Source organism: Hoplias malabaricus, chromosome 13 (assembly GCF_029633855.1).
Source record: "Hoplias malabaricus isolate fHopMal1 chromosome 13, fHopMal1.hap1, whole genome shotgun sequence".
Lineage (NCBI taxonomy): Eukaryota > Metazoa > Chordata > Actinopteri > Characiformes > Erythrinidae > Hoplias > Hoplias malabaricus.
The window spans coordinates 31057233-31084307 of NC_089812.1; the positions used below are offsets into that span (position 1 = coordinate 31057233).

The 27075-nt window shown below is 41.8% G+C and overlaps 2 protein-coding genes across 6 annotated transcripts; one reads left to right on the forward strand and one right to left on the reverse strand.

The window, feature by feature from the left end:
- Window positions 1-1820: 1820 nt before the first annotated feature.
- Window positions 1821-22181, reverse strand: anks4b (ankyrin repeat and sterile alpha motif domain containing 4B). 4 transcript variants are annotated; one of them, XM_066642473.1, is made up of 6 exons: window positions 21750-22181; window positions 8028-8165; window positions 7754-7919; window positions 7523-7600; window positions 6380-7345; window positions 1821-3333 (listed from the first exon to the last, which is right to left on the reverse strand). In XM_066642473.1, exons 5-6 carry the CDS (start codon window positions 6538-6540, stop codon window positions 2220-2222), a joined length of 1275 nt encoding a protein of 424 aa, XP_066498570.1. In that variant the 5' UTR covers window positions 6541-7345; window positions 7523-7600; window positions 7754-7919; window positions 8028-8165; window positions 21750-22181; the 3' UTR covers window positions 1821-2219. The 4 variants fall into 4 exon arrangements, with proteins under 4 accessions (XP_066498570.1, XP_066498572.1, XP_066498571.1 ...); XM_066642475.1 differs by having other exon boundaries at window positions 6380-6542; window positions 7523-7919; XM_066642474.1 differs by having other exon boundaries at window positions 6380-6636; window positions 7523-7919.
- Window positions 8047-19735, forward strand: slc25a17l (solute carrier family 25 member 17-like). 2 transcript variants are annotated; one of them, XM_066642477.1, is made up of 10 exons: window positions 8047-8424; window positions 9879-9939; window positions 10094-10160; window positions 10338-10492; window positions 10799-10915; window positions 13793-13938; window positions 14282-14377; window positions 14477-14559; window positions 16617-16786; window positions 19166-19735. In XM_066642477.1, exons 1-9 carry the CDS (start codon window positions 8350-8352, stop codon window positions 16762-16764), a joined length of 948 nt encoding a protein of 315 aa, XP_066498574.1. In that variant the 5' UTR covers window positions 8047-8349; the 3' UTR covers window positions 16765-16786; window positions 19166-19735. The 2 variants fall into 2 exon arrangements, with proteins under 2 accessions (XP_066498574.1, XP_066498573.1); XM_066642476.1 differs by lacking the exon at window positions 19166-19735 and having other exon boundaries at window positions 16617-16922.
- Window positions 22182-27075: the final 4894 nt, after the last annotated feature.

The window sequence follows — 27075 nt, forward strand, 5'->3', positions numbered from 1 at the left end:
AGGCCTGAATTACAACTAAATAATTCAGGGGGGGGGGGCGGTGGCGCAGCAGGTACTGTCGCAGTCACACAGCTCCAGGGACCTGGAGGTTGTGGGTTCGATTCCCGCTCTGGGTGACTGTCTGTGAGGAGTTGGTGTGTTCTCCCTGTGTCTGCGTGGGTTTCCTCCGGGTGACTGTCTGTGAGGAGTTGGTGTGTTCTCCCCGTGTCCGCGTGGGTTTCCTCCGGGTGCTCCGGTTTCCTCCCACAGTCCAAAAACACACGTTAGTGTGTAGGTGTGAGTGAATGTGTGTCTGTGTTGCCCTGTGAAGGACTGGCGCTCCCTCCAGGGTGTATTCCCGCCTTGCGCCCAATGATTCCAGGTAGGCTCTGGACCCACCGTGACCCTGAATTGGATAAGCGGTTACAGATAATGAATGAATGCTAAAAGGGTGTCTTAAAAAGAAAAAAAATGTTATTTATTAACCCTTATCCAATTCAGGGTCACAGTGGGTCCAGAGCCTACCCAGAATCACTGGGCGCAAGGAGGTAAAACACCCTTAAGGGGGCGCCAGTCCTTCGCAGGGCGATACACACTCTCACAATCACTCACACCTATGGACACTTTTGAGTCAGCAATCCACCTACCAACATGTGTTTTTAGACTGTGGGTGGAAACTGTGTTCAGAATATGCATGTAACAGCCTGGCTGGCAAATTACCTGTTCCCCCTTCTTACTCCAAGTCTGATCCATCACTATCACAGTGGAGGACAGCATCTTAGAGGACAGCATCTTACTCATTTTGAGAGATATCTGCAATGTTGCATGCCTTGTCTAGATGATCACTTGGATCCAACATATGTAGAATTTCACTCAAAGTGAAACTAAAAGAAAAAAACAACCAGTGTAGAAAGTTTGGTAGAAGAACTATATATGTGTATATTTAGATGCATTGTGTTATCCCACTGGTAACTATTTTTGCCATCGACATGCCATGACCACACTAAACATTCATTATCTGTAGCCACTTATCCAGTTCAAGGTCACGGTGGGTCCAGAGCCTACATGGAATCATTGGGCGCAAGGCGGGAATACACCCTGGAGGGGGCGCCAGTCCTTCACAGGGCAACACAGACACACACACACACACTATTGAGTCACCAATCCACCTACCAACATGTGTTTTTGGACTGTGGGAGGAAACCGGAGCACCCGGAGGAAACCCACGCGGATACGGGGAGAACACACCAAGGTGGAGACCACGGTGGCCTCACCCAGAGCGGGAATCGAACCCAAAACCCCCTGGAGCTGTGTGACACTACCTGCTGTGCCACCATGCCACCCACCACACTAAACAAAGTTGAGTAAATGAAAATTTACTCAAAAACAGTTGTCCCCTCTTTACGTTAACATACTTAATTAACCTTTTCTTTGAGAGCTTTGATGCAGCCGTCTTCATCTAGTGGCGCAACAAGGACATAAAGAGTTCTGGTCATGTGACAGTTTACTTTAAACTTGGGACATTGCACATATTTCACTGAGACACTTTTTTTTTATTTATATGTTTGTTGGAAACACATTGATATATTTTTTGGGAACATATTTAGAGCTACAACATAAAATAAAAACATTTTTTACGGTCACTGTTGTGACTGATGGGATTAAATAATAGAAATTATAACTTGTGAGCAAACGTCATAAACAAACTGAAATCATCTTTACAGCTCCTGAGAAAAATTGATAAAGGAGAAAAAATGCATGTAAAATGTATGTATGTTACCTTTATTTGAAAGTAAATTTATAGAGGAAAATATATATATATATATACATACAGGGTGGGCCATTTATACAGATACACCTTAATAAAATGGGAATGGTTGGTGAAATTAACTATGGGAAGGGGGAAAATTTTCAAGATGGGTGGTGCCAATGGCGGCCATTTTCAAGTCGGCCATTTTGGATCCGACTTTTTTTTTTTCAATGGGAAGAGGGTCAATGGGAAGAGGTCAACTTATTGGGAATTTCACAAGAAAAACAATGGTGTGCTTGGTTTTAATGTAACTGTTACAAGCAAAAGTCTTATTTTGTGTTTTCAAATATATATATGTATGTATTTTCTTTTTTATTTACTGGTATTTTAATTCGTAAAGCCATTAAATCTTTTAATCACACAGATGGGAGATGAATTTGCTGTGAAATATGTTAAATGACTCTGGAAATGTTCATAGACATATTTGGAATCACAGAAAAGTGTCCTTCAAGACACCAGGCTGCTCCAGGACTGCTTTCCTTCTAGCTGCTGCTCCTAGAATCTTCTTGCGAGGCCCAAGCTGGATCCGGATGCTTTTGAGATCATCGTCTGAGCAGAGCATGAGGGCTTCCAGGTCTAACTTCTCTCGGACAAACACAGGGGCAATGTCCAGCAGTTTTACAGAATTGAGGAAGGCATCCAGGGGTGAAGTTTCTTCATCTTCATCCAGTCCAATCTCCTCCTGTCTCCAAGGCAGTGAATCTTCATCTGAGTAGTAATCCTGTGTGTCCTCTTCTGCCTCAAACACCTCCTTGCGAATCAAGAAGCCCAGGTCCTCCGTGTCTCCACTTGGGAATTCATCTGGCTCAACACCCATTTCCATGGAGAAATTCTTTCGGAAAACCATGTTCCCAAAGCCAGGTCTTTTGAAAATGGACTCCTTTGTCTGACCAGCACCCTCTTCATCTCCTTCATCTTTAAAATCTCTCATTCCATCTTCATCCTCCTCAAGCTCCTCTTCCTCATTGAAGACATCCACAAAGCCGGGCTTCTCTGGGTTTCCGTTTTCCTGCTTCACAAAGATGACGTTACTGTCCGCTTGCTTGGGCACGGTTCCCTTGTCCTTCTTCCCAAACTTGCGCTGGAGTGTTCCTTTAATTGTGGTCTTGATAGAGCCCATTTTATCTGAGCTTAACATCTGCTCATTGAGGCTGCTCATGGTGCCTGCGCTGGAGAGAGAGCTGACACTAGCTTCAGAGACACTTTGTCCACGATACAGCTTGTCCATCTTGCTCTGGTGCCTCTTCTTGACCTTCTCACAAAGCTTGACCCTGCGCTCAGCACCTTTGATAGCCTGCTCCTTCAGGCGAGCCACTTTTCTGGCATTCTGACTCGTCTGCTGGGAGGCAGCACTATCTAGAAAGCGAACACAGTTCATGTGGTCCCTGGAGGCAGCTACGTCCATGGGAGTGTGGAAGTCATTGTCCAAAGCGAAGAGATTGGCTCCAAAGTTAACCAGGAAGCTGAGGATATGCATGTGTCCATTGGAGGCTGCATGGTGTAAGGGCGTGTTCCCCCAGATGTCACTTCTGTTAGGATCCCCACTGTTAAAAAAAAAAGAAATGATAGATTACGTTCAGGCAAGAAATTCAGGACTCATTGGAGTAACATGCTCCATTAACACTTGAAATACTGCACAAATTTCAAGACACAGACACACAACCTTGTTTTCACCTTTGAGAATTATATTATTTTTCTAGTGTTTTCTATTCCTTTTTTTGTACACTCCATTCAGTAGGGTTTAGTGCCCCATTTGGCCAATTAAAATATTTAGGTAATTCAGGAAAAGGTCTCTGTAAAATCCATCAATGAAAATGTAATTAATGCATCTTTTGTACCCACTTCATCATGATGAGGGTAACTATGTCTCTGGACACTTCCTGGAATGAGTGACTTGGTGAAAAAGAGGAACACACTCTGGGTGTGGAACCAGTCTATCACAGGGCATCACACATTCACCCAGTCACTCACACACAATTTCGATATACTGCACACAGCCTATCCACATTACTATATTGATTATGAGTTCCATCAAAGAAAAGGCACAATAAAAGCAGGTGCAACCTTCTTATTCTGTTCTGTGGCTGATATTGTATCCAAAAGTATGTTTGAGTTTGGGTTTAGATGATTTAAAGAAGCTGATAGTGAGCATAGCATTATAATACGTATATTTTATACTAATCATCTTGATGGTATGGTGTGGTATATGGGGTACAAAGATAGTGGGGCCATTCTCCATGAATGGAAACCTCAAGGCCACTGGATATGTGAAATTACTACATGATGATGTGTTTTCCTCTTTATGCACTGAAGCTGGCACGTTCCCTGAGTTTTTCCAGCAAGATGGTGCACCACCACATTATGGGTTTCAGGTCCGAGCATTCCTAGATAAACAGTTTCCTGGAAAGTGGATTGGTCGTCGTGGGCCAAGGTCTCCCGATCTGACCCCCTTAGACTTTTATCTTTGGGGTCATCTGAGGGCAGTTGTCTATGCTGTGAAGATACGAGATATGCAGCACCTGAAACTACAGATACTGGAAGCCTGTGCTAGCATTTCTCCAGCTGTGTTGCTATCAGTGTGTGAAGAGTGGGAGAAGAGGGTTGCATTGACAATCCAACACAATGGGCAGCACTTTGAACACATTTTATAAGTGGTCAGAAACTTGTAAAAAAACTCATGAAAGAATAAAGTTACATTAAAACCACTGTTTTTCTTGTGAAATTCCCAATAAGTTTGATGTGTCACATGACCCACTTCCCATTTAAAAAAAAACACAAGTTGGATCCAAAATGGCCGACTTCAAAATGGCCACCATGGTCACCACCCATCTTGAAAAGATTCCCCCCTCCCATATACTAACGTGCCACAAACAGGAAGTTAATATCACCAAGCATTCCCATTTTATTAAGGTGTATCCATATAAATGGCCCACCCTGTAGAATTATACATTGCTCACAAATGTTTTAATACTTTTCTGTATTCCTCATACGTTTATGTAGAGATCTTTGTCCTGTCTATAAAAGAAATTACATTTACAGTAATTGTTTCACTGAGGTTTTGAAAAACTCTTTGTAATATTTGAATTTTTGTTACTGAAACAATGAAATATTTTTCCATTACTGGAGAAGTTGGAGATCTTTACTATCTGCTTTATTATAGCTCATATAATATAATGACTAGCAGCCAGTTAATATGTAATCCTTTAAGAGCGAAGGTCTGCGCATGGTCCAACCAGGCATATAAAACCTCTGATTGGCACAGCTTATCTCGGTGTGATGCATCTTTCATTTCTCCTGAACAACAGCTCAGTGATGATAAAAAAAGACATTTCCTCAGTCATCAGTGAGATTTTACAGAAACTTGCCAATGGCTCTTTTAGTAATAACGCAAGATCTCAGAACAGAGCACTGACCAAATAATTTAATTTCCAAAAGGGAAGCAAGACCTTCCTTATTTATAATGGAGATTAACATTGTGTAAGATTACATTACACAATCTAAAAGACAAATAAATGTCTAAATTTATGCAAAAAAAAAATCAATGTCACAACAAAACCTCAGCTGGCACTGCACTAAATACTGTGTTCAATATTTTACAATAGCCACAATTAGAAGCCTCTACATTAGTTTACTATTATGTGATTTTGGAAAAAAGCATGTTGTTGTGAGTTTTTGGGTCAGTTTCTTCTTCACAGATAAGAAAAATTCAAGAGCAACAGACCAACAATGGTATTCTTAAATGACCCAGAAAAAAATACTATTTACTTCCATTCAAAGTAATTTTGCAGTTTTGGGGACATAAGACCTAGTCAGTATCGTATTTGGCTTGAGTGGAAGCAGCGGTAGTTGACAAGCCACAGAAGCATGAAGAGCCGTATTGTTTCGTGTTTACATAATTCACTGGCCTCGTTAAATGCCTGGCATCACACGTGAGAAAATCAAGAAAGAAAAGAGAATGATTATAAAAGACTCAGACAAGTGTATTATGATATTTTCAACTGGAAACCTTACCCACATTCTCAGCTCAGCTGTAACATTCTTATAAAAGGCATAATTATAGCTCTTATTGAAGTAGTAAGACATGTGCAATAATGAAAAATAGTAGTAGTAGAAGCCAGCTGTGATTCTCTTCCTCACGTTACAAAATTAAAAATGCTGTAAATAAATACTATTATATTAAGCCTAGCTTCCATCTACAGAAACGTACTAGACCTACATCCAATGATATATTTTGCATTGGATAGTTTTAAACAACACTTATGTAATATATAAATGGCCCATGCAAGATGTGAGGTTTTAGAGTATACCATGCAGCACACAAATGGAAATTAAATTACACAGTTCCCATTTTAATTTGTTTATTACATTTACATATATATTCACTTGCCTTGCCTTTAGCATTTAACCGCACCCATCCATGCTGGAGTTTCAATCTACGCTGCTTTTTGAACAAGGGTAGTGGTCTATCAATAATTAACTAAATAAACTGTACAAAAGAGATACAACATAGGTCCATCTTTTTAAGTTTTCATATTTCTCCACAATAAAGTATGCTGTACATTTGAGGACCCCACAGAAAACAAAGCTCACCCTCTGCTACAGATGAGCTGAAGAGCCTCGAGTCGTCCGTGGTAAGCTGCCCACAGAGTAGGTGTCATGCCATCCTCATCTGGGGTGTTGAGGTCTTTCGTAGTGGCCTCTTTTAACAAATCCAGATAGCCATCAATAGCTGCTTTATGATACCTAGACATGACTGTGACAGAGGAACACTAAGCTTTCAACAAAACAATCAGCTGTAGTGGTGCAGTCAGCTTCAGAAACACATCTTCCCACCAGCTCTCTTCTCTCTCCACACGCCCAGGAAAAAGGAGAGAATGTGAGTGACCAACTGGGTGTCATCACTGCTCATTCAGAGCCATAAAACAAAGCAAAGTCCACGGAGCAGAAATACGTAACAGTAAATAGACAGAACTTAAAGCTAAAGAACTTAGTTTTCTACAATGGCACGTTTTTGCTCTTCATTTCTCACTGTTAATCATTTTAAATTCACAAAACAACCCCTTAAAGGGAAACTAGGTAGTCATTTTACAGCTTATAAATCATGTGATGCTTCACCGACTTGTAATAGGGAGAATAGGGTTCAGCACAGCAGAAACTGCACTATGTAACCTTTGGAAGACAGTAGGTTTTTCTTGTTGATAATACCATAAAGTTTCTTCAAACTGATCTTGAAATAAGGTGGCGCAGCAGGTGGTGTCACAGTCACACAGCCCCAGGGGCCTGGAGGTTGTGGGTTCGATTACTGCTCCAGGTGACTGTCTGTGAGAAGTTGGTGTGTTCTCCCCGTGTCGGCGTGGGTTTCCTCCGGGTGCTCCGGTTTCCTCCCACAGTCCAAAAAACACACGTTGGTAGGTGGATTGGCGACTCCAAAGTGATCATAGGTGTGAGTGTGTGAGTGAATGTGTGTGTTGCCCTGTGAAGGACTGGCGCCCCCTCCAGGGTGTATTCCCGCCTTGCGCCCAATGATTCCAGGTCGGCGCTGGACCCACCGTGACCCTGAATTGGATAAGAGGTTACAGATAATGGATGGATGGATTTTGAAATAATTTGTCATTAATACAAATATTTAATCAAATTTGTTAGAGGTATTTTTCATAAACCCAGAACATTCTGCTATGAAACTGTACTGACATACATGAGTGATTTGTATTCTTGCTAAGAAGCTGGGTTTACCTCCTCTAAATGTGCAGATGTGCCGTTAAATCCTTGCAGACCTCTCCATCGACCCCACCAGCAGCTCCTGAAAATATTCTGGTCACATGAAATATAAAACAATGTCATCAGCATATCATAAATAACTCATTGTCTTCCCTCAATCCTGAATCCTCCATAAAACCACTAGAAGGGCTTTATGCATGAGCTTGGCTTTCCTCACAGTAGCTGGCCGTACAGTGGCTTTAGAACCTGGGTCAGGAGTGGGAAAATTCCATCTCACACAGGGTAGGCCAGAACCATGTCCAATGGCTCGGTAGAGAAGCAGAAACCCAGTGCCCGGTTCGATGATACCAGAAGAATCTGAATGAGCAGGCGTCCACCAAATTGTGGCCAGATACCATCCTAACTGGAGCGACTGCAGATAGGAAACGTGAAATTAGTGCCACCTACTGTCTCTCAAGTGAACTTCACATTCTTACAGTGTCCATAGATACATCCGAGCAGCAGGTGGCGGTATACAGACCTTAACACTGACTTTCAAAGCACACGGAAGCACACAGACACGGAGTGGTCAGAGTTGTTCTGTGAGCCGGGAGAGCGGTCAGGAACCTCAGCCGGAGTTTAGGGGCTTCTCCTCGGGGACTCGGTAACCAACTGTCCGCTGTAGAGAAGAGGAGAAGAAACACGAGTAAAGAAACGAAGAAAAGAGAGAAGATACTGTTAAAGAGAAGAGGAAATTAGAAAAGAAGGGCACAGACTAGGAAAGAAACAGAGTAGAATAGAGAACCGAAGAGGGGAGAGTGAAGATAACAGATAAAAAACAAAACAAAACCCGAGGCGGAGAAATGTCTGTAAACGGCGGAGCAGCCGAGGCTCTTCTGTCCTATGAGACTCTGGTTCATGCTGTGGCTGGAGCTATGGTGAGAGACAGGTTACTGCACTTTCACCCTTCCTTTAACCAGAAACACAGCAACTGTCGGCTGTAAAAGTAAAGAACGACTTCTGAAATCACGACTGGACTACGTTAACATTATGTGTAAAAGTATGAGACACTTTAAACACGATTTTCCGGTGAGAATCAGTGCTAAAACGTATTAAGAGGAAAAACAATCAGTCAGAGACTAAACCGAACATTCCACTTTAAAACTGCAGTGTTTCAGACAGGCAGGGATTCTCACGTCATAAACCCAAGGAACCAACCCGGTCAACTAGTAGGTGGGGCTTTAAAACTGCACGTGAGGGCTGGAGGAGTGCAGAGACGGACTATTTGCATTCTCAGAGATCTGTGCATACTTAATGAAGGCTAAGTCTTATAGTTACAACTAATCCACTATCAAGGCATTAGAATTTTTTTTTTTTTGGAAATAACTTCTAAACAGAGGGCGGCACGGTGGTGTCGCAGTCACACAGCTCCAGGGGCCTGGAGGTTGTGGGTTCGATTCCCGCTCCGGGTGACTGTCTGTGAGGAGTGTGGTGTGTTCTCCCTGTGTCCGCGTGGGTTTCCTCCGGGTGACTGTGAGGAGTGTGGTGTGTTCTCCCTGTGTCCGCGTGGGTTTCCTCCGGGTGACTGTCTGTGAGGAGTGTGGTGTGTTCTCCCTGTGTCCGCGTGGGTTTCCTCCAGGTGACTGTCTGTGAGGAGTGTGGTGTGTTCTCCCTGTGTCTGCGTGGGTTTCCTCCGGGTGACTGTCTGTGAGGAGTGTGGTGTGTTCTCCCTGTGTCCGCGTGGGTTTCCTCCGGGTGACTGTCTGTGAGGAGTGTGGTATGTTCTCCCTGTGTCCGCGTGGGTTTCCTCCGGGTGACTGTCTGTGAGGAGTGTGGTGTGTTCTCCCTGTGTCCGCGTGGGTTTCCTCTGGGTGACTGTCTGTGAGGAGTGTGGTGTGTTCTCCCTGTGTCCGCGTGGGTTTCCTCCGGGTGACTGTCTGTGAGGAGTGTGGTGTGTTCTCCCTGTGTCTGCGTGGGTTTTCTCCCACAGTCCAAAAACACACATTGGTTGGTGGATTGGCGACTCAAAAGTGTCTGTAGGTGTGAGTGTGTGTATCTTTGTTGCCCTGTGAAGGACTGGGGGCCCCTTCCTGCCTTGCACCCAATGATTCCAGGTAGACTCTGAACCCACCGCGACCCTGAACTGGATAGGAGTTACAGATAATGAATGAATGAATGAACTTCTAAACACCATTTTGATAAACAGAGAGGAGTTTTAAGGGTTTAATCAATGACCGGGGTGTGGGAGAGGAAACAACCTGACTGACATACATCAGTGCTTTTTAAATGAAGAAAGAGTTGAACTATAACGGTATATCGCATACCTAACCTAGTTAATCCTGACCAAAACAGTTCATTAGGTCCTGGTTCTAAGTCTCTTTGTTGTTCTCAGGGCAGTGTGACAGCAATGACAGTGTTCTTCCCTTTGGACACGGCCAGAATCAGGCTTCAGGGTGAGTACTGACCTTGGTTTTTTTTTTTTTATTACTGATTAGCAGTTTTACTACAGTGTTTATGCTCCTGGGGAGTGTACAAGTTAATCTCGATTATTGCTGAATGTACTGTTTGGTACCAGAACGACTAAATGAACTCTGCTGCTGTGTTCAGTGGATGAGAACCGGAAGTCTAAATCCACCCCAGTCATCTTGGCTGAGATAGCGAAGGAGGAGGGGATGTAAGTAATTTAAATCAGATAACACTGAGCTTCAGGGATCTATCAGTATTAGTGAAAATACAGCTCTTTGAGTAGAAGAGAATGGCTTGTTTTTTGAAGACTTTGTGCTTTTACCTGTTTCCTCTTCAGAATATTAATTTTTGCAAAACTTAGTTTGTTTCCTCTTTGATCTTGCAGAATGTCTCTGTACCGTGGCTGGTTTCCCGTCATTTCTAGCCTCTGCTGTTCTAACTTTGTCTACTTCTACACTTTCAACTTCCTGAAGAGAGTGATGGTCAAAGACAAGCGTCAGTCCAGGCCTGGCAAAGATCTAGTCATGGGCTTTATTTCAGGTGGGAAAGAGCATAAAAATGATATGTATAATTCATATATTTCAGAGTACACTGTATGGCCAGAGGTTTGCCACCTGCTTATTCAACATTCCCTCTGAAATTAATGGTGGTATTAGGGAGTTTATACCTTTTTATATGAATTCACTGAACAAAATGTAGAACGTTCCAGAAAAGTTGCTTGCATAAAGAAAAAACAGGACAACTTATTGAGACACAGCTTCACCCAGATACGTAAAACAAAATGTGTTTATCTTCTGAAGGAATAGAAACTTTCTCTAATTAGTTTTGTTCTAATATCTGCTGTAGGTGCTGTGAATGTGCTCCTGACTACACCAATGTGGGTGGTGAACACTCGGCTAAAGTTGCAGGGAGCCAAGTTCCGGAATGAGGAACTTCACCAGACCCATTACAAGGGAATTTTTGGTCAGTTCGAAGAGCACCGAAGAACACCTTTTATAATCACTACTCCTCTGAGGTATAGACTGTCAGTGGAAATATGTACGTCATCCAAAAAAACGCAAACCATTGCAGTCTGTTTTCCTTTAGACAAACCTCAACTGACCCCTATCTGCTCCCATTAGATGATGTTTAGCTGTGGTACCGTAGCGAGTACTGTAGGCTATGACATTAGGTCGCTATATAGTAGGGGTGTCACAATACACAGAGTAACATTCATTTTTATCAATACGGGGTTTTTGATAAAATACAAGCTTTGAATCGAATACATTAAGATTTTATTTTAAAAACCATTCTGAGCCATTTGTCAATGAGTTGCAGCCTTCTGCATAGCAAGACATAGTTCTGAGGCCTGCTTTAGTTTCATGCGACATCTATTGGCACGGTGTGTAATAGGAGAAAGCTCATTCCCGCCGCTTGTATCCGCGATCTCGTTCTTTCAGTCATTACCCAGAGCTCATGACCATAGGTGAGAGTGGCTACGTAGACTGACTGGTAAATTGGGAGCTTTGTTTTATGGCTCTTCACCATGACGGACTGGTACAATGACCTCATTACTGCAGATGCTGCACCTAAGTTATGGTCAACCTCACGATCCCACTTCCCATCACTCGTGAACAAGAACCCGAGATACTTGAACTCCTTCACTTGGGGTAGGTTCTCACCCCCTACCTGAAGGGAGCATACCATCTGTTTCCGGGAGATAACCATGGCCTCAGACTTGGAGGTGCTGATCCGCATACCGGCCACTTCACACTCAGCTGCAAACTGCTCAAGTGAACGCTGGAGATCTCCATGCGAAGAAGCCAGAAGAACAACATCGTCTGCAAGCAGCAGAGATACCACCTCTCGAGCCCTTCGACAGAAGCCTTCCAGTCACAGGCTACGCCTCGCCACCCTGTCCATGAACATCAGGAACAGGAGTGGAGACAAGGCACAGCCCTGACGGAGTCCAACACCCACATTGAACAAGCCTGACTTACTGCACAGGATAGGAACACAACTCAAACTATGAGAGTACAAGGACCATACGGCACCTCTCACAGAATCTCTTGAGGAACACGGTCATATGCCTTCTCCAAATCCACAAAGCATGTGTAGAGTGAAACAGCAAATTCTTACGCCCCCTCAATCATCTGTGAAATGTAAAGAGTTGGTCCTATGGACGAAATCATTGTTCCACCAAAATCCTAGGTACGACTATCGGACGGATTCTCCTTTGCGGCACCTTGGCATAGACTTTCCCAGGAGGGCTGAGAAGTGTGATGCCATGGTAATTGGCACACTTTCTCCCCTTTTTTTTAACCACCAACTCTGTTTGCCAATCTAAGGCACTGTTCCTGAGGTCCATGCAATATTGTAGAGAGGTGTCAGAACAGTGTGCATTCAGACTCTACTCCCCCTACCTCAGGACAATTGCAATCCATCCGGACAGAGTCCTCTGCCAACTTTTCCCAGCACACACTCACTATACGTTTGGGCTTATCAGGTCTGTCCGGCAGCTTTCCCTGCCATCGGATCCAACTCACCAGCAGATGATGATCAGTTGACAGCTCAGCCTCTCTCTTTACCCGAGTGTCCATAACATATGACCTCAGATCAGAAGACATGACCACAAAATTGATCATTGACTTTTGGCCCAGAGTGCTCTGGTACCAAGTACACTTATGAGACACCTTATGTTCGAACATGGTGTTCGTTATGGACAAACTATGGCTAGCACAGATGTCCAATAACATCACACCGCTCAGGTTCAGATCTTGCAGGCTGTTCCACCCAATCACTGCTCTCCAGGTTTCCCAGTCATTGCCAACGTGAGCACTGAAGTCCTCGAGGAAAACAAGAGTCAGTGCTTAGAATCCTCTGTAGAACTCCACTCACTGCCTCCAAGTAAGCCGAATACGGTTCACAGTCAAAGTTTTCATCTCTGCAAGCTGAAGCCACTTTGAGGCGACATTCTTGTTTGCTGGGGACAAAGTCCAACTGTACAGCCACCAGCCGGGGACTTGTGAGTATCCCCACACCCCCCGGCGCCTCTCACCCTGTGCAACTACTGAGTAGGAGAGAGACCAACCCCTATCGAGGAGTTTGGTTCCAGAGCCCACACTGTGTGTAGAGGTGAGCCCAAGTATATCTAGCTGGTATCTCTCAACCTCATGCACCAGCTCTGGCTCTTTTTCCCCCAGCGAGGTTACTTTCCACATACCAAAAACCAGTTTCTGCTGACAAGCTCCATGCAACCAGGGGCTCTTTGCCCCCGCTCTGTGCCAGATGGGCATTGCACCGCACCCCTACTCTGGATCTTGCGGGTGGTGAGCCCACATGACTCTCCCATGCTGCCTTTTCGGGCTGAGCTCAGCCAAGTTACGTGGGCTGCCCGGCCACCAGGCACTCGCTGTTGGAAACTACCCCCTGGCCTGGCTCCAGGGGTAGGTCCCGGAAACCCTCTCCCGGGCAGGGTACACCTACTTCTAACTGTGATATTCATAAGGATGCTTCGTGGATTGTGTTGTCTGGATCTTCACTCCCGACCTGTTTGCCATGGGAGACCCTACTGTGAGCTAACAGTTCCCGACGACATAGCCCTGAAGGTCATGAGGCCACACAAGCCCTTCCATCACAACGAGGCCACAATCCATGAAGGGCACATCAAAACATAAAAGGGAAATTCAAATCATGTCCTGTCTCCATGTTGTATCGAAAATTTATCTTATCATGGAGCAAAAACAGCAGTATGTATTGTATTGTGAAACTTGTGTATTGTTGCAACTCTACTAACTAACAATATAACAAAACCAATTCAGCATGGACTGAGGATATTTCAATTCTCTTCCCCTTTCCCAGACGCTTTCTCCCAGATCATAGCTAACGAAGGTGTAGGGACTCTGTGGAATGGTACCCTGCCATCCCTGGTGCTGGTGTTTAATCCAGCTGTGCAGTTCATGTTCTATGAAGCCATGAAGAGGAAGGCAGGGAGAGGAGGGAGAAAGGTGAGCTCATTATTCTTTAGTGGTTGTATTCCTTAAGCGGATAAAGAAAAATAATAGTTAAATAAATGAATAAAAACAGACTTGTGATGAGGGCTCAGTAACACTGTCTCAAGGCTTATTGCTTTTATACAATACAGCACTCCTCAACCAACACCAACTTTCTAATGTTTGCATTTAGCTGTAGCACTGCACTACACCAGGGTGAATAGTGGAGAACATGTTGTTGAATCCATGCACACCAACCATATGTTTGGATTTGTGTCTGGTGAAGGACTCCGGGGAGGGTTACTCTGAACTGTTAATATGCTCAGCTGAAATGTGGTTTGTTTTTGTTGGATCACAGGTTTCATCAGTTGAGATCTTCCTCATTGGTGCCGTTGCCAAAGCTATTGCAACGTCTGCCACTTATCCATTGCAGACCGTCCAGGCTATTCTGAGGGTAACATGTCTCATCAGTTTAGATTAAATTTGCATCTTAACATTTATTATGAATTCTCACAGATTTTTGCTCATGTGTTGTCTTCTCTGTTTTCTGCAGTTTGGCCAATACAAATCACAAGAAAAAGGAGGTCTGATGGGCAGCTTGCGTAATGTGCTGGATTTACTAAAAGACAGGATCAAGTAAGTACATCAATTTAACGCCAGGTTCATACACAAATCCTGCAAAGTCTGACTACACTAACTGCTCTGACTGAGGGGGTATAGATACCAGAGATGTTTACGATTCTCAAGTCTCTCATCAAGAGTCCAAGTCGAGTCTCAAGTTTCTTAAGGCTACATTCACACAACAGGTAAAAGTGGCCCAAATCTGATGTTATTGTTCAGCTGTTCACACTGTCTATATAATGTCACCTATATCTGGCATCAGTCTGAACAGATCACGTTCCTAAACTGACCCACATGCGCCAAGGACTATGCTTCAGGTGATGACCAGAAGGAAATGTCCATCTGTTTCATACAAAGCACTTTCATTTTTGAAATGAAGTAATGGGACCGGACCTGCGCATCACAAATCCTCCATTTTCTTTATTCCATTTGAGCTTTATGTTAAAAACAGAGTATTATTTAAAGACTGTAGAGAATATTAAGACGTGAACGGATCTTTCTTTCACTCCAAGTGCAAATTTCCTGGGTCTCTAACGAGAGGTCTCCAAAGAGAAGCAGACGAGTGCTGACATAATGAGTTTAATATCTCCCTGATCCACATTTATACAGCTACATACTAAAAATAATATAAAACTGATATAGAACTACTAAAAAATGTTTTATCAAGAACCATTTATACAAATGTCTCATAAATGAGAGAACCTGGATTAAAGAGTTTCACATTTTTGCTTTTACTTGGCCATTTCCATGTCCTAAACATCCCAAATTATAACGAAAAATACTTTGGACCATTGTTCGGAAATCATTATCAGTGGCCGTAGTGACGTGAATTCCAAATTCTAAGTGTCACATTGCCACAGATCAGATATAGATCGGATCTCAGTACCACATATGAAAGTGGCCCAAACCTGATTTGAAACTGTACTGTTCACACAGCCACACAAACAACACATCTCTGTCGTATATGACGCAACAGATCGGATTTGGGCCAGTTTTACCTGCTGTGTGAACATAGCCTTATGGTTGAAAAGCATGAATGCCCTCTGTTCCGGCCCACATCACTGCATTGGTATTGCTTATTATTTTAAATCATGTACAGTACTGTAATTTTAGCACACACTACAGTATCAAAACTGCTGAGCTCTATTATCACTTTTAAAAGTACATTTCAGTGCAATGTGTAGAAACCAACAAAAAACGTTAACAACTCTATTTTGCAATATTTGAACTATTATTTTTTTGTTTGTAGCATAATTTATAAATCATTACCTGGCCAGAGTACCATTACCTAGCTCAGGCATCTTATCATTCTTTAGTGCTCGAAGAAAATCTAAAACTTGTAAGAACAGGTCTGTGTGGGACCAATTTTTAATCCCACTTTACGGGAAGAGTTTGGTGCAGCACGTCTGGTGGAAAGAAAAGAAAGCTGCAGTTGTCTTGCTTTGACTCTGAGTTTGATTTGCTTCGCGCGTGAACCCTCAGGTGGGGAATTAGCACTTGGCTGAAAGGGGCTTGGACTAGTTTGGGCTACGCCACTTAATGTGGACATTATTTTATTGTTAAATAGGTTTTTTATTTTTTAATAAAAACCAAGCAAGAATAAAAGTAGAGTACCTTTAATTCGGTGGGTTTTGCTTTGCTGCAAACAGCACAGTAAAAATAAACAGAAGTCTGCTGAATTAATCAGATAATTACAAATAAATAGCAGCCTATAGGCTTATAGTAGATGTACTACTATAAATAAAAATCCAGCAAAATTTAAACAATCATTATTAATAAAGAAGTATATTTAATAACCAAATTTAATGATAATAGCTCAGCTACAGCGGGTGAACTTGTCGCTGCTGTAGTCAGTGCTGATATGACAGGGAGGGAACTAAATGCAAGTCACTAAACAAACAATAAAGATATACATTAAAAAACTATTATAATAATAATAAATTACATTACACAGAGATTGTTCATGAGTCTCAAATTCGAGCCCCCATCTCTGATAGATACACATCAGAAAAATGTTTAGGTACTATCTTTCAGGATTAATAATCTTGACCTTGCTCTTATCTGTTTTCCAGGAGAAATGGACTAAGAGGCTTGTACAAAGGTCTGGAGGCCAAGCTTCTACAGACAGTCCTGACAGCGGCCCTCATGTTTGTAGTGTATGAAAAGATTGCTGCAGTGACCTTCAAAATGATGGGTCTTAATAAGAAACTCAAGCACTAAAACATGAACCTTAACAGTAACGGTATCTCGCCTCTACCTCTCTAACCTCACTCAGGCATATGCCATGTACTAACTTTTTACCAGTGTGGGTCATACGACACAAGGCGTTTTTCGTTATGATCTTATCATCAGCCTCAATTCCAATGCGCTTTTTTTTTTTTAAATAAATATACAGTGCCTTGCGAAAGTATTCAGCCCCTTGAACTTTTCAACCTTTTGTCACATTTCAGGCTTCAAACAAAGATATAAAATTTTAATTTTTTGTGAAGAATCAACAACAAGTGGGACACAATCGTGAAGTGGAATGAAATTTATTTGATGTGTCAACAAATAAAAAACTGAAAAGTGGGGCGTGCAATATTATATTGTTATTTGATTCAGGTCTGGACTTTGACTTGGCCATTTCAACACCTGGATACGTTTATTTGTGAACCATTCCATTGTAGATTTGGCTTTATGTTTTGGATCATTGTCTTGTTGAAAGATAAATCTCCGTCCCAGTCTCAGGTCTCTTACAGACTCAAACAGGTTTTCTTCCAGAATTGTCCTGTATTTGGCCCCATCCATCTTCCCATCTTCCCTGTCCTTGCTGACGAAAAGCAGGCCCAAATCATGATGCTGCCACCACCATGTCTGACAGTGGGGGTGGTGTGTTCAGGGTGATGAGCTGTGTTGCTTTTACGCCAAACATATCGTTTTGCATTGTGGCCAAACAGTTTGATTTCGGTTTCATCTGACCAGAGCACCTTCTTCCACACGTTTGGTGTGTCTCACAGTGGCTTGTGGCAAACTTTAAACAAGACTTTTTATGGATATCTTTGAGAAATGGCTTTCGTCTTGCCACTCTTCCATAAAGGCCAGATTTGTGCAGTGTATGACTTATTGTTGTCCTATGGACAGACTCTCCCACCTCAGCTGTAGATCTCTGCAGTTCATCCAGAGTGATCATGGACCTCTTGGCTGCATCTCTGATCAGTCTTCTCCTTGTTGGAGATGAAAGTTTAGAGGGATGGCCGGCTCTTGGTAGATTCGCAGTGGTCTGATACTCCTTCTATTTCAATATGATTGCTTGCACAGTGCTCCTTGGGATGTTTAAAGCTTGGGAAATATTTTTGTATCCAAATCCGGCTTTAAACTTCTCCACACCAGTATCTCAGACCTGCCTGGTGTGTTCCTTGGTCTTCATGATGCTCTCTGCGCTTTGAACAGAACCCTGAGACTATCACAGAGCAGGTGCATTTATACGGAGACTTGATTACACACAGGTGGATTCTATTTATTATCATCAGTCATTTGGGACAACATTGGATCATTCAGAGATCCTCACTGAACTTCTGGAGTGAGTTTGCTGCTCTGAAAATAAAGGGGCCGAATAATATCGCATGCCCCACTTTTCAGTTTTTTATGTGTTTTAAAAAATGTTTGACACATCCAACAAATTTCATTCCACCTCACAATTGTGTCCAACTTGTTGTTGATTCTTCACAAAAAATTTAAATTTTATATCTTTATGTTTGAAGCCTGAAATGTGGCCAAAGGTTGAAAAGTTCAAGGGGCCGAATACTTTCGCAAGGCACTGTATATATAAACATCTCTAAGAACTTGTTCAAACAGGCAGCTCAAATCTGATTTTAATGATGTATGAAATTTAGAAAGGACAGATTGTCTGCTGCCTGAAAAGCCAAAAAGCCACATGAAATCTGACTTTGTTTTAATCTGGATTCAACCCACATTTGTTGGTGTTTTTTAATCAGATCTCTGAACGTGACTCGGTATGACCAGGCACATCACACTTTGTGTTGTTTTCATCATTCAGGTCACACTGCTTCATGTCTTCCTGCACACAGTGTACATTGTGTTGCTATGACAACCAGTATGGCTAGTTGTCATAGTCACAGTCTGGTCTAATTTTGCACCACACGTGTGGTCTACAGATCAAATGTAAAAAGTCATATTTGCACTGCAGTGAGAACAATGGCTTCTGTTCTGATCACCTTTTCCCTGAAACTAATCTTGCTGTAAAATAGGTGTATATTTGTGTGTGCCATCTTAAATTTATATCATGGAATCTACTTTTTTTAAAATACACATCGCAGTATTTTATTATGTACTTTTTTTAATTTCATCATTCATTGTTTAGGTTTCCTGCAATGTCTTATTTTTCTTTCTTCAATCAAAACTATTCACTGTTTTTACAACCATTATGTGATAACTGAAATGATATTACATCATTTGTACTTGGTTAATTGAATGTGCATCCAACCTGAAAGGAGAGATGATCATCTCTGTGGGCTGAACATGTTTTTATTAACAATTGCACTTGACTTATGACTATTTAGATGTTTACATAGTTTGATCAATGAAAGCATGTTTACAGTGTGCTTGTATTTTGATGGTGTAGGAGAAACCACATCCTGGTCAGTGGAACATGACGCCAGTAAAGTGAGTAAAAGGCACTGTTGGGGAGAAGCTTGCTAATTGCTGTAAAAGCTCTGTTGACTTTTCTATGCAAAGCCTCAGATGAATGTGTCTGTCCTTGTGCTAATAGCCAGAGCTATGGAGAATATTCCTGTTAATGTGCAATTAGTTTTAAAACAGTTTAACGCTGTAAAAGAATGTTGATTTTATTCATTTATAAATACTTAATTTCTTTAATAACTTAAAGAATCAATTAACATATGAAAAGAGGGATTTTGTACTTGATATTTAAGCCATGCTTTTAAATTACATTATTCACACCACGTTTACCTGACAGCTGAGTGTAGGTGAAGCTGTTTGTCAATCAGAGCTACGTGTACAATGTAAACTAATTTACATTTTACTATAATTCAGTTAAGCATTAATACTTGAACAACTTATGTGATATTTCCTTTTATTTGTGCAATTATTTGTTTTTGTTACTAATTTACTTGAATGTGCTTTTCTTTTTGGGCAAGGTGAAAATTAATTACACTGTACTTGTAATAAATGGCAGGGGAAAAAACTTGCTTTACTTGTATGTTCTTGCTTATAGGTTAACAAACACACAGGGAACATGTCTAGCATCTTCATTTACTTTAATACAGTTTCAAACCCAAGAAAAAAAAATGTTTTGCTTTGTTTGCATGAATATTTAAAACAATGTAAAGGGCCCAATAGTCATTTATTTTTAAATATTTGGGTGGATTTATTTACCAAAAAGTGGCAATTACTTAGATGTGACTGTTTCCATAATATTTATCCCTTAGAATTGAACAGGCTCTTCCTTATATCTACTTATAGGCAAGGCAAGTTTATTTATAGAGCACCTTTCATACAAAAGTGATTCAAAGTGCTTTACAGAAAAAACAGTTAAATTAAAAATCATAAAATCATTAAAATCAATTAAAATATTGCAATAAAAGAAAATACATAAAAAAAGTAAATGAAAACGATAAAAATGATTAAAACAATTTAAAATGCTGCAATAAAAGAAAAGAGCTAAAGTACCATTACTGAATAAAAGTGCAGAATAATTTAAACTGAGCTGTAGCTGCTCAAACAGGAATGTTTTAAGTTTTGATTTAAAAGTGTCTAAAGTCTGGGCTCTTCTAATATTCTTACTCAGCTGGTTCCATTTAAGAACGGCGCTGGAGCTAAACGCTCTCTCTCCGTGTTTAGTTTTGACCTGAGGCAGGACTAACTGACTAGTTCCTAAAGATCTGAGAGCTCTGCTCGGCTTATCTCTGTGGCAGATCTGATAAATACGCTGGTCTTACCCCATTAAGACATTTATAGACCAGTAATAACACCTTAAGTCTAATCTGTAACAGACCGGTATCCAGTGTAAGGATTTGAGGATGGGGGTGATGTGATCTCTTCTTATGCTCCTAGTGAGAACTCTGGCAGCTGCATTTTGAATCAGCTGAAGCTGTTTAATGGTCTTTTTTGGAAGTCCAGTTTAGAGACCATTACAGTAATCACTGCTAGAAATAAAGGCATGGATAAGTTTCTCAGGTCTGGTTTAGTCAGAAAATCTTTGATCTTACTGATGTTCTTAAGATGGTAAAATGCTGATCTAGTAACTGCTTTAACATGAGACTAAAACTGAGATCTGAGTCCATTAATACACCAAGATTGGGAGACAATTCTTTAGATTTGAGGGCTCTCGAGTCCATATGCAGCCAATCTTTGTCTCTCCCAAATAGTTCCCAAATAGTATAATCTGTTTTATCTTTATTCAGCTGCAGAAAGTTGTGTCACATCCAGTTTGTGATGTGTTCAAGGCACTTGCTTAATGAGTCAACTGGACCAGTGTCATCTGGGGATAGGGCCATGTAAATCTGAGTATCATCTGCATAGCTGTGATAGGACAGCCCACAGTCCTGTAGAATCTGGCCAAGAGGAAGCATGTATAAATTAAATAAAAGTGGACCAAGAATAGAGCCCTGGGAGACACCACAGGTCACTGGCATGTTCTGGCATGTAAGATTTCAGGTAAGAATTCTTAAGGTCAAAGGCAGCACTAAGGTCAAGAAGTAATAGAAGAGATACCTTTCCAGCCTCTGTATTTAAGCGGATGTCATTAATTACCTTGATTAGAGCAGTCTCAGTGCTGTGATTAGACAGAAAACCGGACTGGAATTTGTCTAGGCTACTGTTTATGGACAAGAAACTAGTGATTTGCCTGAAAACTATTTTCTCAATGATTTTGCCAATGAACGGTAAATTAGAACTTGGTCTGTAGTTACTTATCTGAGATGATTCTAAATATATCTTTTTTAGAAGAGGCTTTACAACTGTAGTTTTTAGTGAGCTCGGAAAAACCCCTGACATGAGTGAAGTGTTTACAATGTGGAGTATGTCTGGTGCTATAGTGTGAAACACACTCTTTAAAAATTTGGTAGTGTGTCAAGACTGCAAGTGGACGGTTTGAGATGACTAAGTGTGTGATGAGGTCAGTGAATTGGCCCCATCACCAAGACTGGAATATACATTAAGGAATGTATGCCGGTATTATTACTTACCTTGTGTTTCAGGTCCTGTTCCTAGGGGAATGGCAGCGAATTTCCTGTCTCTCTTTGTGCTAGCCGAAGGGCCCACGGTGAGGTATAGAGAGGGGGAGGGAAGAGCTGGATTTGGGAACCTGTGAAAGGGAAAAAGCAAATAAGTAAAAATACTAACAAATTATGTACATAGATAAATACTTACCAGTGAAGCTGGAATAAGATGTGCTGGGGATATCAGTTATTGATTATATTGTAGGGAATAAATATCTTCCTGTAAGTAACTTTGTTACCCCATTGCCAGTGTTGGGTTAGTCCAATTAAGAGAGGGGTGGGGCTAAGTTCCTAAAAGGAGGGCGATTTGGCTGCGGTAGCCAGGTGAAGGTAGAAGGAACTGCAGTACGGACAAACTAAGTCTGTTTAGTTCTAACTCGCTGTTTTTCTTTTCTTTTCTTTTCTTTTCTTTATGGGTACCTCTCTTATTGTGACGTCATCACGTGTGCTACGTTTGAATAAATTCTCACGGAAAGAGTTATTTTGAGTCCTGCCTGCTCCTTGCTGAGTGAACCCACACTTCTTCAGCCGTACCCTCCACACTTCCATTTTAACATCCTTTCCACAGTGTGTGTCAATTAAAATTTCACTGTTTACAGTACTGAACTCTGACATTTTAACTAAGGAGTCTTTATGAGGTGATGTAGATGGTACAGACTCGTTGGATATAGATGTACTAATCGATTGTCTGATATTTTGGATTTTAGTGTTAAAAAAGAATGCAAACTCATTACATCTCTCAGTAGATGCTGATGATGCTAGAGAAATAGGATTGTCGTGTTTTGCATATTATCGTGTTGTATTCACGTAGCTTATCTTTAGATTTCTTTGAGAATATGAAGACTCATTTTACGCCATCTGCGTTCTGCCTTGCGACACGCCCTCTTTTGGATTTGAACAACAGAAGCATTTCTCCATGGTGCTTTCTGTTTGCAAGACAGCCTTCGCTTTAACTGGCTCAATCTCATCCATAACACTTGACAATTTTTGAATTTAAACTATCCAGCAGATCATCAACAGAGTTGGATTGTTCACATGGTGTAGTGCACATTTTACTCATGAAAGGTGTAGCTGTGCAGTCCTTTATAATCCTTTTCTTGACACAAACTCTTCTGTCCCTGATGACTGGTGAGGCCCACATATCAAAGAACACACAGTAGTGATCTGACAGCGCGACGTCCTTCACAGTCACTGATATGTTGAGACTCTTTGAGATAATAACATCTAGTGTGTGACCATGACAATGTGTGCTCCCTGTAACATGCTGTGAAAGACCAAAAGAGTCCAATATGGCGTGTAGTTCCTTGGCAAAACAGTCCTTGGGATTGTCGATATGTATGTTAAAGTCACCAGCAATAACAAAATGGTCAAAGTCAGTAAAAATAAAAGACAGCATCTCTGTAAATTCATTAATAAAATTAGCCCTGTACTTCGGAGGCCTGTAGACAGTTACTAGTAATATCTGTGGTGTCCCTTTCAGAACTACACAGAGATTCTCAAATGTTGTGAAGTCACCAAATGATAACTGCTTGCACTGAAAAGAACCATGGAACAGAGCAGCTAGACCTCCACCTTCTCTACTGGCATGAGATGCATCTAAAAAATGAAAATCTGGAGGAGCCGACTGCATTACGACAGTTGCAGCACTACATTCATTTCACCAAGTCTCAGTTAAGAGTATAAAATCAAGCCCATGTGCTGCAATAAAGTCATTAACTAAGTGTGATTTGTTTGTGAGAGATCTGATATTTAAAGAGCTAAGTTAGTAACTTGTGCACTTTGCCACAGAAACTCTGTCTCACATTTGATATGCTGTAGATTGGCTACATTCACAGAATCTGACCTGAACTCCCTGTTCTTTCTCTCTCTGATAAGTACTGGCATGGGAGAGATTACAGGTACCAAGGGACCAAGCTTGTTTTGAAAACATGTTACTGCTGACATAATCACTGCAGCAGCCAGGGCCCAAAAAACATCACTTTTCCTCGCCCTTATCATCTGACGAAGCTGTGTGGAGCTCCTGTTGGCGATGGGGCCGTGAGCGAAGCTGCCTTTCCGGGGGTCGAGGAGCTTGCCTCTTTCTTTGAGGTTACTGGATACTGGATACTTTGAGGATACTGGAAACCTGTGCTAGCATTTCTCCTGAGGTGTTGTTATCAGTGTGTGAAGAGTGGAAGAAGAGGGATGCATTGACAATCCAACACAATGGGCAGCATTTTGAACACATTTTATAAGTGGTCAAAAACTTGTAAATAACTCATGAAAGAATAAAGTTACATTAAAACCAAGCACACCATTGTTTTTCTTGTGAAATTCCCAATGTGTCATATGACCCTCTTCCTATTGAAAAAACAAAAGTTGTATCCAAAATGGCCACCATGGTCACCACCCATCTTGAAAAGTTTCCCCCCTCCCATATACTAATGTGCCACAAACAGGAGTTTAAAATATCACCAACCATTCCCATTTCATTAAGGTCTATTCATATATATGGCCCACCCTGTATAATGAGTTTATATGAAACTGAGTGTGTTAGAGGTCATTAAAGTCTCTTTTTAAAACTTCAGACTCCTGCTTCACAGTGTCATTCTTTCCAACGTGTACAATAATCCGCTTCACAGCCATGTACTCAGCCAGTACAGCTGGAAGCTTTGTGTTAAGTTCAGGGACTGTGATGTTTGGCTCACATTGCACTATGAGTTTTGGGTTTGTTCCCCATTAACAGTGTCATCTCCAAAGATCGGGGTGTCTGCTGTAGGTTTGTTAGAGTTTTGTGACCGGCTGACACTTCTGGCACTTTCTGTGTTCTGTTTACTGTGTTTGTAATTCTCACGAAGGGCATGGAGTGGTTCAAATCTATTTTTCAGCTGAAGTGAATAAGACTGATATTCTGGTCCGGTTCTGTGCTGTGATCTCTCAGCAGCAGTGTAAGATTTAGCAGCTGAATTTCCTGGACCAGCTGTGGTACCAGGAGTAAAAGACAACACTACAGAGGTATACAAAGCATGGCGTTTGGGTCTAGCTTCAATCTGCACCCATTGCCCATCTCTGTACTCACGGCAGTGTTGCCATCCACACGATCCTCTGGTCCGCTGCTCTGTTAAGCCCCCAGCCCGCTGTCTGCTGCCTGTACTCCAACTCACTGTTACTCCTCGCACAGCTCCGAAATGCCAGTCCTTAAACTCTGATAGTACATTCGGTAAATCACCTCCCTTTCCAAAGCTGACATTCTCTGTAGAAGTCTGTAACAATTCTGACAGCACGTGTGTTGAACAAAATGATGAGGCATTTCACAAGTTTCTTCTACTGTAGCCTGATGAAACTGTCCTGGTTGTGGGAACAGTCCTGGTTCCTAGAGCAATTGCACTACTTTAAAGCAGAAAATATCCAGTTTTGGCTTCGTAGTGCTGCTGACTTATATTTAAAAGCTCAGATACTCTATCACAGAAAAAAATAAAAAAGGAAAGAAATGAAAGATAGCAGAGATATCAGAGCTAAGCAGCAAAGCATCTGAATGGCCTAAAAAGGAAAGAAATAAAATCAGAAACACAATAAAAGCAGGGACAGACAAGACGACTTTCTGTTTGTTAAATATATAGTAGAAAACAAAAGGCTGGGTCACAGAAACATTCTCCAAATGTAAAGAAGAGACTATGATAAATTATACCTCAACAAGGTTCAACACAATTCTGTTCAAGGCTCCAGTAAAACACTGAGCTGCTCACCGCGGTGGATGGTGGACCTACAGCGCTGAAGTGGTGCGAGTGTGTCCCAATTCAGCTCTCAACTCTCTGACCCCTTGAGCACTTCAACCCTCGCACCTTCTGCTTACCTTTCAACAACGTCATCAAAGTGAACACTTTAATGAAGGATTTAGGGCTCATGACAAAAAATGAGACAGGGGAAAGCCTGCAGACAAAACTCTGGACATTTTTGGTGATTTAGAAAACCCTCCCGGACACATTTTTAAGTCCCATAAAGAGTATTTGTCCAGGGAAATGAGGTCCTCTGGTCACCACTGCATGGTTCCAAATTTAGTTCAAGAACTGGAATGTGAAATATGGCTGAACTAACAACAGACCATGTAGTAGCGCCACCTTAAGTTCTCTCTGTGAACTAATAGTTCCTACTCGCGCATGCGTGTTTCAACATTAGGTGTCAGTCAGTCAGTCAATAAGGGCAAATGCCTCTTCTAGACCAGCCCAGTAGGTGGTCGGGCAATAACACGTAAGAGTAAGTCTAGAGAGTGCACATTTACATTATTTTCTGGGTTGTTCAAAGAATGTTAAACAAATAAAAGGAATGATGTATGCCGAGGACTTCTTGAGTGAAGACGACCCAAATGTAAGTCTGCTGAGCTAAGAAAGCAGGAAAGTGTGGAAGACAACACAGATGCATATTCCCTGCTGTACCCATGTGAATAGCCTTAAGCTCTGCCCAATGTGGCCAGGACCAGTGGGACTACCCACTGCTGGTATGCACTACTCCCTTTAGCCGCAGAGGCTAGCTGGCCAGCCCGAATTTGTCTAGTTCTTTTCCTTTGGAAGATGGAGACAGTTTAGAGACAAGAAGAACTTGAAGACTGCCGGCGATCTGGCTACTTTTCTCCTCAACAGGTAAGCACTGAGTTTCAGCTAAGGTATGCTAAGCTTCGCTAGATAATCTATCACAGCCACTGGTAGGGATGGGCATTTTAAATAATTTCAACGATCGAATACCTGCATTGATACTCAGTGGTCCGTGTGCACTTAATTTATCAAGGCAGTAAGTTTTAAGACATAAACTTATTTCGCAGTGTGCTGGCTAAGGCCGTAATTCTAAACAACGTGAATGGCTATCAGATACAACGCTGCAGGAGACTTGGTGCAGCAACCAGTGTGACTGAAATATCCAACAGAAACAGCTAGCTTCACTCTATATTGACTTGTTTTATGAATCATTTTACAATATACATTAAATGATTTAAGACATCCATATAGAGTAACATTACACATACCCATCTTAGAAGGTATTTATTTTTTTTATTGAATCAATGAACATGCTCAAACTCCTTTTGCACATAACCAACTTACACAGTGTCTGACAGACTTCTAAATCTTTTATTCATTCATTATCTGTAATCCTTATCCAGTTCAGGGTTGCGGTGGGTCCAGAGCCTACCTGGAATCACTGGGCGCAAGGCAGGGATACACCCCCTGGAGGGGGCGCCAGTCCTTCACAGGGCAACACACACACACACATTCACTCACAACAATGGACACTTTTGAGTCACCAGTCCTCCTACCAACGTGTG